This window comes from Rhincodon typus, chromosome 31, assembly GCF_021869965.1.
Source record: "Rhincodon typus isolate 14 chromosome 31, sRhiTyp1.1, whole genome shotgun sequence".
Taxonomy (NCBI): domain Eukaryota; kingdom Metazoa; phylum Chordata; class Chondrichthyes; order Orectolobiformes; family Rhincodontidae; genus Rhincodon; species Rhincodon typus.
Window position 1 is genome coordinate 31,728,781 of NC_063362.1, and position 16,164 is coordinate 31,744,944.

Consider the following 16,164-nt stretch of genomic DNA (forward strand, 5'->3'; position numbering starts at 1 on the left):
GATGCTGCTTGGCCTGCTGTGTTCATCCAGCTCTACACCTTGTTATCTCAGATTCTCCAGCATCTGCAGTTCCTACTATCTCTGCTGTCACAGAAAATTAGTTTTGAGGAGGAGTTAGATTTGATGCGGCTTGTTAGGTTGCAATCGTAACGGATGCTCTGATAGAAAGTTCACATCTACTTAAAAGCAGAATTCTGATGCCAATTCCCGTGACAAGATGTGCACAATTATCCCAGTAAGGAAGCATACCCTGAATATTCAGAGATACTGCCTCCCCGCCACCTGTCTCTGCTGTCCTGGATGACACTTTCAGTTGTTTCTTTGCAGAATACAGACATGAGAGGCCATATTTTCAGAACAAGGCAGGTAGCCTGAGTCAAGAAATTATCAAACTTAGCAGACCCCCTGCTGACCTCTTGGCTTAATAGAAGACTTTACACCCAGATTTCATTCCAAGGAGATGGTGTCAGACATGCTAACCCCAGAAGCAAGTCTGAGGTGATCTTTGGGGGGTTGGGGCGGGAGGCACATTCTGAGGCAGACTGGTTAGAAGGCCTGTCTCAGTTCTCTGGGACTTGGTCGTGGTTGTTTTAGGAGCTATTAGGTCCTGTAGTCCTCAGCTTCATAGTCCTTCATCCCTCCACTCCATGACTAACCCACACCTCAAACCATCTCAGAAAGCACAAGAGAACCATAGGGTTGCAAAGGAATAGTGAAAGACAGGCAGAAACAGGTCTTGCCCAATTTTCCCACCATAATTATTATCTTGTCCCACTTATATATCAAAATGGGGAGGGGATTCACATCTCGAAATATGCAACATAACAGGTAAGATCATTGCTTTAAACATGAAATGGGAGGTAGAATGATTTCTAACAAGTGGAAAGGGAATATTGCTTTTATTCAGAAACAGCCAATTGTACACAGACTGCTTGTGATGAAAGGAATCAGCTTTGCACAATAACCCATGTCTCACCAAATGCCTGAAAATTCAATTTTCCGTGACAACCTACACTCTACAAATCAATCTCATCTCACAGGGGACCCCTATCAAATTATTACATTCCGACTGGTGGAAGGAGAACGTTCCTTTGGCAAATTCAACCACCAAGACACAAATAAAAGACTGCTGATGCACTCCATACAGGAATGGGTTAATTTTTTTAAAAGACCAATCATCACAGATGAGCTGGGTATTCTGGGTATTAACAAGCTCCAGGAGCTGCAGCAATGTTTGCTAGTGAGGGTCGGAATTCTCATGTTAAAAACGTCATCCATTACAACCACGATGCAACCCTGTCAGTGTACTCCCTCTAGGGGCTTTTAGACAAGTTGGTAAATTGCTGTTTAAAACTAATTTTCAGCCACTGAAATTCCCTAGACAACAATCTTCAGGCAGTCTTCAAAGTAAAGGTAACTGAAACATTTAGAGCTTTAAAAAGCATACTGATGTAAACTAGTTATGATAGCTAGGCTAGCGGAAGTCAAGGTTAAAAAAAAATCAAGAAACAGGAAGTAGAAAATGGGGATGGGAAAAGGGGACAATAGGACTAAAACCATCAGTGTTATTTTTAATTCAATATAAAACTGGGATTCCTTACAACTGAGAGTTTTATATTGCAATATTTGTTTCAACAGTACAGAGTGTGAATTGAAACCAAAATAAAAGATACACTGGTTAGCCCAGAGCAAGAGTTTTCACCAAACCTACAATAAGTGTAAGGATCATATTACTTAAAAGCTGTTTGCAAGGTAGCCAAATGTGTTTTATTTTCTCTTTTTACAGAGGTCAGTACCAGCTGAAAGGACTGACATACATATATATTCAAAATGCTATTTGCATTTTCCATAAAACACACTGAAATGGCAAGGAGTCATGACTAATAGATAACAGAGCTAATACCATCCAGGACATTGAAAGATGCACATTGGTTTTGTATCAGCGTATTTATACAGTTGCCACCTTTGGACCCTGATGTTTATAGGTTCATGGTGCAGTTGTGATGAAGTTAATGAAACCTGGAAATCCTGGGAATACAAATTTAATGACACTATCATTTCTTATCCCATTTCCGTCCCAGCAAGTGGGCAGATTGACGACTAACTGTAGAGAGGGAAACAGAGTCAAAAGGTCACAACCTGAGGGTATGCAATGGTAAGAGAGAAAGATCAAGAACTGGTGGAGGGATAGGAGAGCATCAGAGTCCAACAATCAGGTGGGAGAGAAAAGTCAGGGGTTGTGAGAGAGGGAGTGGAGCAGACAGCTCGAGATAAGGGGCTAGCTGATTAGGACAGTGAGGAGAGGCCACAAATGACAGAAGGTTTGCTGAAGGGGTTGGAGGGAACTCCATGTTTTTGTAAAATAGATGGGAAGAGGGGGAAGGCCTTTTTAAACAGCCTGCCTTCACACCCTGCACTCCCCGTGACTGCCACTGCACTGTTTCCAGGGGCAACGGACCTTACTCCTGTTAATACCTGCCCCCCAACTCATCCCTAGAATGAAAATCAGAGCATCCAAGTCCTTCATTTTCTCCTGAATCAGGTTCATAGAGTCAGGATCAACTTCTGCACCCCTGGCACAGAGTGAAAATTCAGCCCACGTTTTTGATTCCAAAGTCTAAATCGCTAATATAAGCTGGGAACAGCAGTCGTCCCAGTATTGATCCGTATGGCATCCATTTCTGGCCCTCTGTCACTCTGGCTAACTACCCTTAATCTCTACTCTGTTTTCTGTGCTTTACACCAGGCTTCTATCCATTCTATAACTTGTCCCCTGACTCCATATGCTTTGAACATATTCATTAGTCTATTATGTGGGACCTATTGAAGGACTTATTGGAATCTAGATTTATTAAATCTATTATTATCTATTAAATCTATCTACCCTTGTCTATTCTCTCTACTACTTCTTCCAAGAATTTAGTGACATTGGTCTAACAAGACTTGAAATCCATGTTCGATTTATGGAGTGTGCTTTTAGTTTCTAGATCTATTATTAATCTTCTCATTTAGTAAGGACTTCATAATGGTCTCCAATTCTTCAGGCTCCTTCTATCCCCCTTCTTAAATACGGGCATAACATTATGCATCCACCATTTTATAAATTATTTATTAAATATGCCTCTGACATCTCTTCCAGGCCAGGGGTTGATCAACTTTAAGGTTGAATCGTTTATTTAATATTTCTCTTCCTATTATTTAAAATACATTGGATGAAGGTGAGATCAAGCATTATTGAGGCCCTGCATGTGATCAATTAATTTCCTAACATCCACACAAAGTATGTCCATTTGGCCATTGTAACAGAAAGGCAAGCTAGCCCTGGGAAACTCGGTGTGTATCCGGAAGGCAGTGGAGAAAATTACAAAATGAAGAAAATGACAGGGCCATTCCTCAATCACACGTTAGCTTTTTTTGATAATGCTAGCAGAGGAATCAATGTGGAAAAACACTCTATTCTCATTTCAGAAATACCACAAGACCTCTTCTGTTTATAACAATAGGCAAAATGGGATTTTGGTTAATGTGCCATTCAAAAAACAAACATACCTATGACAGTGCAGCACTCTATCAGTACCCAATACAGAAGTGTCATTCTGGATTATATGATCAAATCTGGAATGTATCACAAATTTTTTTCATGGATTTACCCTCTTGAAAGGATTTAACTTGAGTAGATATGACACTCATTAACTCTCCATTTTACCCGAATTAGAACTTTTTTTTTAAAACATAAAATGAATCTATTTCATTTTCCCCTCCGAGTATGCTTCTAGTTAGCAAAAGAGATTTGAAATCCATTTTTTGATACAGTACAATCAAATGAATGCCAAGTTTGGGAAAATGCATTTCAGAACTTCAATTGTCCACATGAACAAAAATTGCTAATTAGTGCTTTATTCAAAATGACCACAATGCCACCACTTCTACAGCAGCTTGCATGTAACTTACGGAATGAAGAATTTTGGAATCCAAGCGCTTGGCTTGATTTTGTAGGAACGCTCAGCTCAGCACTGTTGTCTGCATGCTTATCCAAACGGCATGAGAAATGGAAGCTGATGGTGCCTGATTCCACCTGCTTTACCTGAAAATAAAAGAATGGCTTTCTGAAAGCTTTCATTGAAGAAGAAATTTTATTGGCTATAACCATTCACTGGCTGAAACGAACAAGAATAGAAATTGCTGGAGAAACAAGAGAGAACATCTCTCCACAGATGCTGCCAGACCTGTTGAGTTTCTCCAGCAATTTCTGTTTCTGTTTGATTCAGATCTCCAGCATCCGCAGTTCTTCATTTTCTTGAATGGTACCCTGAATCTTGGCTGCACAAGTAAGGTGTTTGAAAAATTTTAATCACACAAAAATATGCACAACACACAGCAATGTCCATATGTTAAAAGGTCTGGTGCATTCTTATTTTAAACAGGGCTGCCCAAATTGTGGGCCGTGAGATAAGATTTTTGGTTCACAAGCTGCGAGGGCAGCAATGGCTGCTGTAGAGTTTGGACTGAGCGCTAACAGGTGAAAGACCCGTTTAAAGTCTCATGACTATTTCCTGATGATAGGCATGGCCAATGGACTGACATGTGAGTCCTAATTGCTGCCATAAATAAATTGCCCATGAGAAGGACTTTTTCAAAGAAAAGCAACCCTGCAGTTTAAACACCTCATAGCTCTCTACAACTTGCCTTCCACCTTGCAGCCCATCCACCACTCAACTGATGAAGGCTAATTCCACCCTACAACTTTCAATCCGTCAAGCCTTCACTCTGGGGTCATTTCGGAGGCATTAAATTGGGGTCACACCAAGATTGATCCTGGGAAATGTAGCTTTACAAAGACACAGGAAACCTGTTAAAAATGCCCCACTAGCCCCACCACCTTTCCCTGCAACCGCAAGAGGTGCTACACCTGCCCCTACACCTCCCCCCTCACCTCCATCCCAGGCTCCAAGAAAACCTTCCACAGTAAACAGATGTTCACGTGCACATCCGCTAATGTGGTATATTGTATCCACTGTTTCCAATGTGGCCTCCTCTACATCGGGGAAACCAAACGGAGGCTCGGAGACCGCTTTGTGGAGCGCCTATGCTCGGTTCGTGACAAAAAACACCGTCGTGAACCACTTCAACGCCCCCCTGCCACTCCTTGGATGACATGTCCATCCTGGGCCTCCTCCAGTGTCACAACAATGCCACCCAAAAACTGGAGGAACAGCACCTCATATTCCGCCTTGGAACCCTACAACCCAATGGTCTCAATGTGGACTTTATGAGCTTCAAAATCTCCCCACCCCCGAACTCATCCCAAGACCAGCCCACCCTCTCCTCCCCACCTCCTTGACCTGTCCGTCTTCCCTCCCACCTACCCGCCCCTCCCCCCTCACTGGCCAACACCCCCCCCACCCAACTCCCTACCTACATTCACCTTTACTAGCTTCACTCCGGCTCCTTGATCTGTCTATCTTCTCTCCACCTATCTGCTCCTCTATCCACCTTCTATCGCCGTACCTCCCCCCCCTCACTCTATTTATTTCAGAGTCCCCTTCCCCTCCCCCATTTCTGAAGAAGGGTCCAGGCCCGAAACGTCAGCTTTCATGCTCCTCTGATGCTGCTTGGCCTGCTGTGTTCATCCAGCTCTACACCTTGTTATCTGCAAAGTTGAAAGCAGCTTCTGACATGAATAAGTTGCTGACCGGGTGAAGTACTTTAAAAAAATTGTGCAAGTCAAATCTTACAACAGAAAGTCACCATTTGACTAAAAAAAAAACTTTTGCCAATGAAGAAATTACTTCACAAATTTTAACATTGAGTTTCATACACTGCAATACAAGTAGCTTGAGAACTAGTTTGCTGCTGCAGTGTATTGCTGAAATGTCTCAACATGACCGCAGTTTAAGGCCCTTTTAACTTTTTCTCCAGCTCCTCTTCACACTTTACTGAAAACAGTAACACATGCAGGGGGGCATAATATTCTGTTTCCATGCTAGAAATTCTAAGTCCAACCCATCCCTGCAGGTTTTTGCTCCACTCAATCCAACTTCCATTTTAGATATCTGCAATCTGTTAACATATCCTTCTGTTACTCTCTACTTACCTAGCTTCCTCTTAAATGCAGCTGTTATTCTCCTTTCTGTAGCAACAAGTTTTGTATTCTCAACAATCTGTTTTGACATGCTCTGTCAAAACTTCTTATTGGATTTATGGGTGAATAGCTTTCTCTTAGAGATCTCACCCTTAACCTCTCTCAACTTGTCCAGCTTACCAGGAATCTCTCATATCTAAAAGTCAAAGCACTCAAGATGTAAAAAAAAACACCATAGATCTTCGAGAAAAAAGGAAACAAAGAATAGTAAAGGCTGACAAAACAGATGGAGCACCAAAATGGAGCATGAAAAAAAAACTGGAATGGGATATTAAAATCATAACAAAAACTTTGACAATTTCTTTCGGAGAAACAGGTCAGTGGGAAGCAATGTGAGCTCTTTCAATGCTAATAATAGTGATGCCATTCACGAAATAGGAAAGTGGCAATCAAGCTGAATAATTGGTGTTAGTATTTACAGAAATCGAAAAGCATACTAGACATCACAAATAAACTCAACAATATTAGCTCATAAGCAAGAAAACAGGAATAGTAAAATTAATGGCACTGAAAAGTGACAAATCCCCAGAACCAAAGAATTTCCACCCAATTGGTTTTAAAAGAGACGGATGTGAACACGGTAGGTACCTGAACCACAATCATCTAGTTCTATCATTTCAGTAAACACTGTTTCAGGTTAGAAAATTGCAGGTCACTTCAGTAATGAAGAAAGATGGCAAAAAGAAACCAAGGAAATATACATCAGCTGACCTAACATTTGTGTTCAGGAAATTATTAGAACCTGTCATTAAGGATGAAAGTACTGAACACTTTTTCAGCTGATCGGTGGGTTAATGCATGACAGATCATATAAGTGAGCCTGACTGAATTTTTTGAAGAGGTGACTTGAGTTTTGGGCAGGGCAATGTCGATGGATGTCGCTGATGGGGACTTTTTATATTTGATAAAGTCCTTCATAACAGACTATAAACTGAAGTTAAAGCTCATGGAAGTAAAGACAAATCATTGAACTAGTTTGGGAATTGGCAGAGAGGAGGAAGACAAAGAGTGGGTATAATAGATAGGAACTCTAATTGGCAGGAAGTGATGTGTTGCACCAAAAAGATCTATGTTTGGGCTTCAGCTTTTCACTAACAACCCAGATAATGAAATAGAAAACGACATATTCAAGCTCCAATAACACAAAGAAAAATGCTGTTTTAAGCAGAGTAGATTGAAACACAAACTTACAGAGATATTGATAAATAATCGTTTGATATTACAGAACTTGAGTATTACTGAAAAAAGGCCCAATTTGTGAAAGCTTTTCATTTTGCACTCATCAGGACATTTCACAAGAAATATGAAAGTAAAGAGAAGTCAACAGAGAGAGCAGAGTGCTGGTTAGAAAGTGGACTCTGATTGGTATAGGGGTTGCAATGGAAAATGCACCAGTAGATGACGACTAATAATTAACTGCCCGGTTTTGTTTTAAACCAGGTTGACTCTGATTGGTCAAGGCATTGCCCTCAGAAATGAACCAGAGAATGGCTGTCACCTATTTTGTTGCATTGAAAGAGACATTCTGTTTGTACACGTTTTTTTCAGCCTGCAACAAACAGGCCCTGTGCATTAATATATGTGTCCCCAGGACACGCAAATTCTCACCCTTGAAGAAATTCAGTCAGCAATAGCTATGCACTGACTATACCTAACCAGGATGATGCTTGCAAAACTCAAAACACAGGGCCCAACATGTGGCATGATCCAGCGATTTTACAGCATTGGCTAAATGTTACTTGATTGCAAAGAATTATGCTGACAACCAATTTACCATTGTCTGTCAGGCCCATAGTGTAAGGGACTGTGCATACTGGAAGTTACATCTATTAATACACAGGGCCCTGTTCTTTCTATGTGGAAAGCACATGTACACATATTGTGATAGCAAAAACTGCAGATGCTGGAGTGTGAAGAAGGGTCCCGACCCGAAACGCCAGCTTTCCTGTTCCTCTGATGCTGCCTGGCCTGCTATGTTCCTCCAGCTCCCCACTTTGTTATCTCTGTACATATATTGTGCTGTTTTAACTTCACGAAAGGACGTCATTCGTTGTCTGGTTCATTTCACAGAGCAATGCTTTGACCAATCACAGTCAACCTACCTGGTTTTAAAATTTAAACAAAGCTTGTTATCAAATGCAGTTATCAATGTGTGATGCATTCTCCATGACAACAACTCCACCATTCAACACTCATTTCTCACACAACTTACATTATTCACACAGACTATCTGATAATTATCATTGCTGTTGTGGGAATTATCCCTGTACAAGTCACAACTGTGTCTTCTACATTACAACAGTCATAGGATCATAGAGGTCTACGGCACAGAAAAGGCCCTTTAGCCCATCAAGTTTACACTCATCAAAAACAAGCACCTAATTATTCTAATCCAATTTTGCAGCACTTGACCCATAGTCTTGTATGCCTTTGCATTGCTGAGTATGACTAACTACTTCATAAATGTTAGGAGGGTTTCTGCCTCTACCACCCTTACAGATAGTGAGCTCCAGATTCCTACAACCACCAGGTAAAAACATTTTTCCTGACATTCCCTCTAAACTTCCTGCCCCTTTCCCTAAATCTATGCCGTTTGGTCATCGATCCCTCCATCAAGAAGAAAGGTTTCTTCCAGTCTGCCCTATCAAAGATCCCCATAATTTTATACGTCTCAATCATGACCTCTCTTAATCTCCTCTGCTCCAAGGAAAACAACGCCAGTCTGTCCAATGTAGGAGTAAATTACCACAGATGTTGAAAACAAAAAATGCTGGAGATCACAATGGGTCAGGCAGAATCCGTGGAGACAAAGTAAGCAAACGTTTCTAGCTGAAGCTCTGATGAAGAGAGTCATCTAGACAAAACATTGGCGTGTTTTCTCTCCATGGGTGCTGCCTGACCTAGTCTATCCAGTCTCCTTCATAGCTAAAACTCTCCAGCCCAGGCAACACCTTGATAAATCCTCTCTGTACCTTTTTCAGTGCACTCACATCCCTCCTATTCCAGAATTCCAGATCTGCATCCAATGCTCTCACTGTGGCCTAACCAACATTTTATACAGCTCCAACATAACTTCCCTGCTCTTAAAACTCTATGCCTCAGCTAATAAAGGCAAGTATACCATATGCATTTTATCCACTTTTTACACATGTCCTGCTACCTTAAAGGACTGGTGGACATGCACACTCTCTGATCCTCAGGTGCTCCCTAAGGTCCTAATCATTCATGATATATTCTCTTGCCTTTCTTGCCCTGCCCAAGTGTATGACCTCACACTGATCCTGATTGACTTCCATTTGTCACTGATCAGCCCATCCAACCAGTCCATTTATATCCTCCTGTAATCTCAGGCTAGCCTCCTCACTAATTAACTTCCCACCGATTTTGCTAAGATCTGTGAACTTACTTATTATCCCTCCTATATACATTAATATAAACATTTATATAAATCAAAATAACCGTATAAATCATAAATCATTATTTAAATCATTTTATGTAAACCACAAACAAAGGCCCCAACACTGACTTCTGTGGAACGCCAATGGACACAGAATTCCAGTAATAAAAACATCCCTTGACCCCACCCGTTGCTTCCTGCCACTCAGCCAATTCAGGATATAATTTACCCACTTTCCTTGGATCTCATGGGCTCTTACCTGCACTATCAATCTGCCATGCGGGACTTTAGTAAAAGCCTTGCTGAAGTCCAAGCAGACTATTCTAAAACTTCAATCACATTAGTCAGATATGACCGTCCCAACATGCTGATTGTTCTTGATTAGTCCCAGTCTTTCCAATTAATTCTGTCCCTCAGAACTGCTTCTAAACGCTTGCACACCACTAAGGCTAGACTGACAGGTCTGTAGTTTCCTAGTTTATCCCTTGCTCCCTTCTTGAAGCATGGTACCACATTAGCTGCCCTCTGGCACCTCCCCAATGGCAAGAGAGGAACTGAAATTATTACCAGTGCCCTTGTAATTTCCTCCCCTGCCTTATTCAACACCTTGGGATACATTTCATTCAGCTCTGGATATTTATCTAGTTTTATGCCTGCTGACTAATTTTAAAAATTTTATCACAGTCCTTCTCCCTGAATTCTTTCCCACATCACTAGTGTATACTGACAGCATTCATTTAAAATTCTACCTACATCCTCTGGCTCCACACACAAATTACCACTGTGGTCCTCAACTTTTTTCCCCCATTATCCTTTTACCCATAATGCACTTGCAAAATAACTCCAGATTTTCCGTTATTTAACCTGCCATCATTCTTTCATGCCCCCTTTTTGCTGTCTTATTTTCCTTTACAAGTCTCCTTTTGCACATTCTATGCTCCTCTAGGGCTTCGGGGCCTTCATCATCTGCCATAAGCCTCCCTTTTTCTCTTTATCTAATCCTACAGAGGAAGGATATTATTAAATTGGAGAGGGCACAGAAAAGATTTACGCAGATGTTACCAGGGCCGGAGGGTTTAAGTTATATAGAGAGATGAATAGGCTGGGACATTTTTCACTGGAACGTAGGAGGTTGAGCAGTGACCTTATAAAGGCTTAAACAATTGTCAGGGGTATAGATAAGGTGAATAGCAAATGTCTTTTCCTAGGGTAGGGGAGTTCAAAACTAGAGGGCATTTTTTTAGGGTGAGAGGAGAAAGATTTAAAAGGGACCTGAGGCGCAACTTTTTCCTGCCAAGGATGGTTCACATGTTGAATAAACTGCCTGAGGAAGTGGTAGATGCAGGTACAGTTACAATATTTAAAAGACATTTGGTCAGGTACATGAAAAGGAAAGGTTTAAAGGCATTTGGGCCAAATGCAGGCAAATGGGACTAGTTCAGTTGGGAAACTTGTCGGCATGGACGAGTTGGACCAAAGGGTCTGTTTCTGTGCTGTATGACTATGAAATAAAACAAAAAGCTGTGAATGCTACAAATCTGAAACAAAAACAAAACCGAAACAGGACACTATTCTTTCACCAGACTCAAAATGTTAAATCCCTGCTTTCTCTCCACAGATTCTGCCAGAACTGCTAAGTTTCTCCAGCAATTTCTGTTTTTGTTCCTGTATATCCCTGGATTTATTGGTCCCACTCGATCTTTGTTGGTACATGTTGGCTCTGTACTACATGGCTACAGTTCAAAGCTAATTCATCAGTGCAAAACGCTTTGGGACATCCTATCTCATGAAAGGCACTACATAAATGCAAGTTAAGAAGTGGTAGCAAAGCACAGTGCCTCCCCTAGAGATGGTGAGAGCTCCAATCTTTTAACATATGGCAGGTTGTGTTGTCTAGCCTGTTCGGCATGAGTGATTACATGTTATTGATCTTGATTCACCTACCTCTTCCGAGCTCATGTCAGTGGAAGGTGTTTTATAAACCAGCAAATTACTTGGGTTGGGTGAAGGTCCACCATGAAGTGATATCGTTACATCAGAAGCATTAGATCCCAAGAATGGATTCCAAGCAGCCCAACGCAATGTTTGCATGTATGCCGCATTGTCCAATGAAGAGGTAGAAGAGGATAACTGTGAACAAAACAATTTGCTTCTTTAGGAAACACAACATGGACTTCATTAGTAACGAGTCTATGTAGCACCTTTAACAGTAGACCATTCCACAGCAGCATTATCTGTATCAGACTGAAAGCAGCGTCACCACTTTTGGAAGGTCTTTAACAACATGTTTTTCTGCTAAAAGTATGAGGGAAAGCAGAGATCACATCAAAACACTTTACTGGAAGAAGCAGTCATCAACTCTCCATATATTGAAAACAATGATCATTGGTTTCAGTGCAAAATTGTCAATTCAACAATAATAAAGCACCTTGTCTGAGATAGAGTATACATTAGGTGCTCCACTGCTACATCCTGCTCTTCAATTTCCAACCTTTACTTTCATCTTTGATGATCCTGTGCATATGAATTATTAAATGGTACATAAAAGTTGTTCTCAACACACCCTGCTCTATGATCAACCATTTTACAAATCTTGGAACATGGACCTTAAGGCTCCCACAGAGTATCATATTATTCAATGCACCAATTATTAGAATGCTACAGCAGAAATTTTAATGGGCAGTGGAGTGTTCTACAAGTGGGATAAAACCTCAATCAGATCAAATTGCAATTATGCAACAATAGTTTGGCAGCTAATGAAGCTTTTAATTTGGAATAATTATTGCATAACATAGATTGTATAGCACAGAAAAAAGGCAATGAGCCCAATAGTTTCACGTCAGTGTTTGTGTTCTAGACAAGCCTGCTCAAACCAGATCAGCCTTCAATTCCTTTATCCCTTGTGTGTAAGTCTACCTTACTCTTAAACACATCTATTCACTTCATCTCTGCCTTCTGGTAGTGCTTTTCACATTTTAATCACAGTGAGCAAAGAAATTCCTCCAATCTCAGCCCAGTTACGACAACTTGGAGTCTTTATTCTATAATGTAAATCAATATCTGAGAAATTTCAATGAGAATGGCACTTCTCAAGGGGTCTGCTAAATGTTTTGGTGTAATGCCCCTTTTTCCAGAAGATTTAAGGTGTGAATATTAAAGCAGGCAGCTCAGTGGATGCAGTACACTGGCATATCACACTGATACCGTGCACGGGCTGAGCATAGGAGAGTTCTTCATTACTCGAAACATGTTGCTTAGAGATTCTCAGGATGACTTCAGTATGCACTCAAAGCAAGGTTCCCTCACCACTTCACAGGGGAATGAGTCAGACATCAGCTTATCCATCATGAGCATTTTCAGAAGGCCAGTTCAAAAGCAATTCTGAGAGAGATCTTGGCCTTGGATTTGTGCCAAGTCAGGATGACTCAAAGCTCTTTAAAAATTATGGGAAAGTCCTGATGTCAGGATTCCTGAGCCTGTTCCAATTCTCAGGAGCACATTTTAAGCATGCAGGCTGTTTCAGGTCACAAGCCAACATGTGACACTCCCAACGTGGCCATTGCAGAGATTGGAGTGGCCTAATCCTCTGCAATTTGCACATAGCTGGGCCAGTTGTTTAAATGGTCACCACTCACGGCACCTCAGAGATGTTATGAACCACGGTGTGCATGAGGGAATCTTTTGAAAGGACAATTCAAAACATCCCCCCTCATGTCACCCATGCTGGGCTCTGCCCCTCCACTCAATCCCCTAGACTCCTCATACCCATTCATTCACTTTATTCAGTATAGAATCAATGAACCCTATTGAGACAATTGGATGGAAACTGAAGTTATAATTATCAACCATGTTAAAAACACCTCTATAGCCAAAAAAAGTCAATCATCTTTAAAGCTTCAATAAATGAAAATGCAAATCACTTGAAACATCAAACCTTGTAGAAATAAACGCTGTAAAATTGATGTGGAGGTGCTGGTGTTGAACTGGGTTGGACAAAGTCAGAAGTCATACGACACCAGGTTATAGTCCAATAGGACTATTTGAAATCACAAGCACCTGAGAAAGGGGCTGCGCTCTGAAAGCTTGTGATTTCAAATAAACGTGTTGGTCTATAACCTGGTGTTGTGTGACTTCTGACTTTGTCAAACTGATAGCAGAGATCAGGCTGTTCAAGCAGTCAATCAAGAAGGAGCTCAGGTGTTTCAACAGAATAATGGATTTCTGGGATCTCAGACCTGGCCACGAAACTATAAAAACCCATTTGGTTCACTAATCTCTTTCAGGGAAGGAAAGAGGTCATCCTAACCTGGTCTGGCCTTCATGTCGCTTCCAGACCCACAACAAGGTGGTTAACACTTAGCTGCTCTCAAGGGCAACTGGGATATCCAACTAATGATAACCTTGCCAGTGATGCTCATATCCTGCGAACAGTAGAAGGAATAAGTTTTGAAAACTGTGTTATAGTCAGGAATTCAGATTATGCAGCTTATGCCCAAGGTAAACGTGTGCATTTAATAACTGCTGGTCACTGAACCACAGCTCAGCAGTAAATGGTTGCAGCCTGATGAAAGCACATCATAACAGGTTTTCAATTTGTTTCTGAAAATAGTGGGTGGATAACTTGCTAAAGCCCAAACACTCTTTACCATGCTAATAATTCAGTGCTTTTTCTTTCCACACATCTAAAATAATAAGAAATGGCACATTCACCATGACAACAATGGTATGGGTGCAGCTATAACACTGGGTGGCATAGCTATGTGACATGAATTGCACAGCATAGAAAACAAAATCAAAAACTCAATCACAGTTTGTTCATCAGAATGAATTAATCATGAAGAAGTCATGCTTTATGGTTCCCTGCATTTAAATTTTTAATTTAAAAAAAAACTATTTCCAACTGGATACATTTCTATGTTTGCAAATTAATTTCCTAAGGTTACAAATAAGCTACAGATCAATCATAATGAACGATGAACGTATTAATAAACAATGCAATCATTAAGTAAAGCAGGTCTCACAGGACAGTATAATTTGTGATACGAGGTAAATTTATGATACAAGTATGTAATAGTGAAAAGCAAAATAATAAAATTGATTTTGGAACTTTAGTTTATGAGGCAAGGATTGTTTGATTAAAATGCAATTTCTAAGAAGACCATCAATTTAGGAATCTGTTTACTGTCTGAAATTCAGGCCATACAGATTTTAATCACAAACTTTTCTCAGTGTTAAAAAACTAATGTCTGATTCATAATAGTCTTCTGTCACAAAATAAACATAAAATGAAAAAATATACAATTTTTCTCAGAATATATTAAAGAGATGTGGTTAAAAAAAAAATTGCATTCAGATTCCATTTTAACAGTCAAATGCTAAACTAAATTTTTCTGCTGAAAAATGTGGGAAAAGAGGTGGATCATAAATTGCTAATGTCCAAGAACCTTTATTTTAAAGTGAGTTCTGTATACAATTTCATACATTAGCAATCATTTTAACTAAATGAGAAGCAAAGTTGATCCATGTATGTTTTCCAACATACAAAAAGTCAGCAAATTCTGTAAATTTTTTGTGTTTCAATTAGGGACCTGCTGTGGGATTGCTCACGTTATCTCAGATTTTCCATGTTTAAATGTTTCTCTCGTTTTGAAGGTAGGGAGAAAGTTTCTGCATGGTTCATACCAAAGAGCCATTCTGCTCTTCCTGTAAGCCCTTTTGATATTTAATCTCTTAGCATGAGCATGTAACTAACTCTAATTCTTCTGCCAACACCGTTAAAGCCATGCTGCCAAAATCTTCACAACTGCAACTCAGACAGAATCCAACTGTCCCAGCAGCTAATAGCTAAGCCTTGAACAAATGCCTCAGTTTGATGGCACTGTCATATAAACCAGAAAGATGCCAAGTTCAATTCCTGGTCTGCATCGAGTCAGCTAAACTCAGCCAGGGTGCCACGTCCTGTCCAGAAGCATGTCCCATCTATAATTTTAAAAACATGGAATGCAATGAGTTTGGAAATTTCCAGAACAAACTTTGCATTGAATTGAATGCTGACACATAACAATAAGCTATTATGGCCAACTCTGCTATAAAATCAGTCCAGGTAATATGAGAGCACTGGTCGATTGATTTCCCATGTAAGAAACTAACCTGGAAATGATAAGCAGGGCATTAAACAAAAGAGCATTTCAGCTTTAAGTATTCAAGTTTAGAAGGAGAAGAACAGGAGTACTTGGAATTAATGAGCTTACCCTATTAGTATTCCCTTTATCAACTGTGTAGCCTTAAACAAGCAGAACCAGTTTCTTGTTCTATTCCTTGCTGGTCTTGTCTACATTTTTTTTCTTATGAGTACAACAAATCCGTTGCATAAATCTATAAAGGATTACATGATCATTGGTGAATATCTCCATAACAACGAAGGCCTATTGTTATTGCTTTACATTGCAGTCAGGCCTCCTCTGTCCTTTGGGATATCAGGCCCAATGAAACGATTAGTTTCTAATTAATTATGCTTTCCATGTGTTCATATGGCCTCTCAAAGTGCTGTGTTGCATTTCTCTATGGCAATACATAATAACAAAACAGTGATTAAATTGTTAAAGGAGCAGGAAGGCTGACGTTT

The 16,164-nt window shown here is 40.3% G+C and overlaps 1 protein-coding gene across 5 annotated transcripts in view; it reads right to left on the reverse strand.

Annotated features, from left to right (window-relative positions):
* nphp4 (nephronophthisis 4) overlaps positions 1-16,164 on the reverse strand; it is a 342,957-nt gene that overhangs the window by 127,449 nt on the left and 199,344 nt on the right. For all 5 annotated transcript variants that reach the window (XR_007265309.1, XM_048615154.1, XM_048615157.1 and 2 more), the window contains 2 exons: positions 11,484-11,669; positions 3,952-4,084 (listed from right to left, as the gene is read on the reverse strand). Coding sequence is in view for 4 of the 5 variants with exons in the window: in XM_048615154.1 (XP_048471111.1) it covers positions 3,952-4,084; positions 11,484-11,669 (319 nt within the window). In the remaining variant the exon portion in view is untranslated. The remainder of the gene's footprint in view (positions 1-3,951; positions 4,085-11,483; positions 11,670-16,164) is intronic.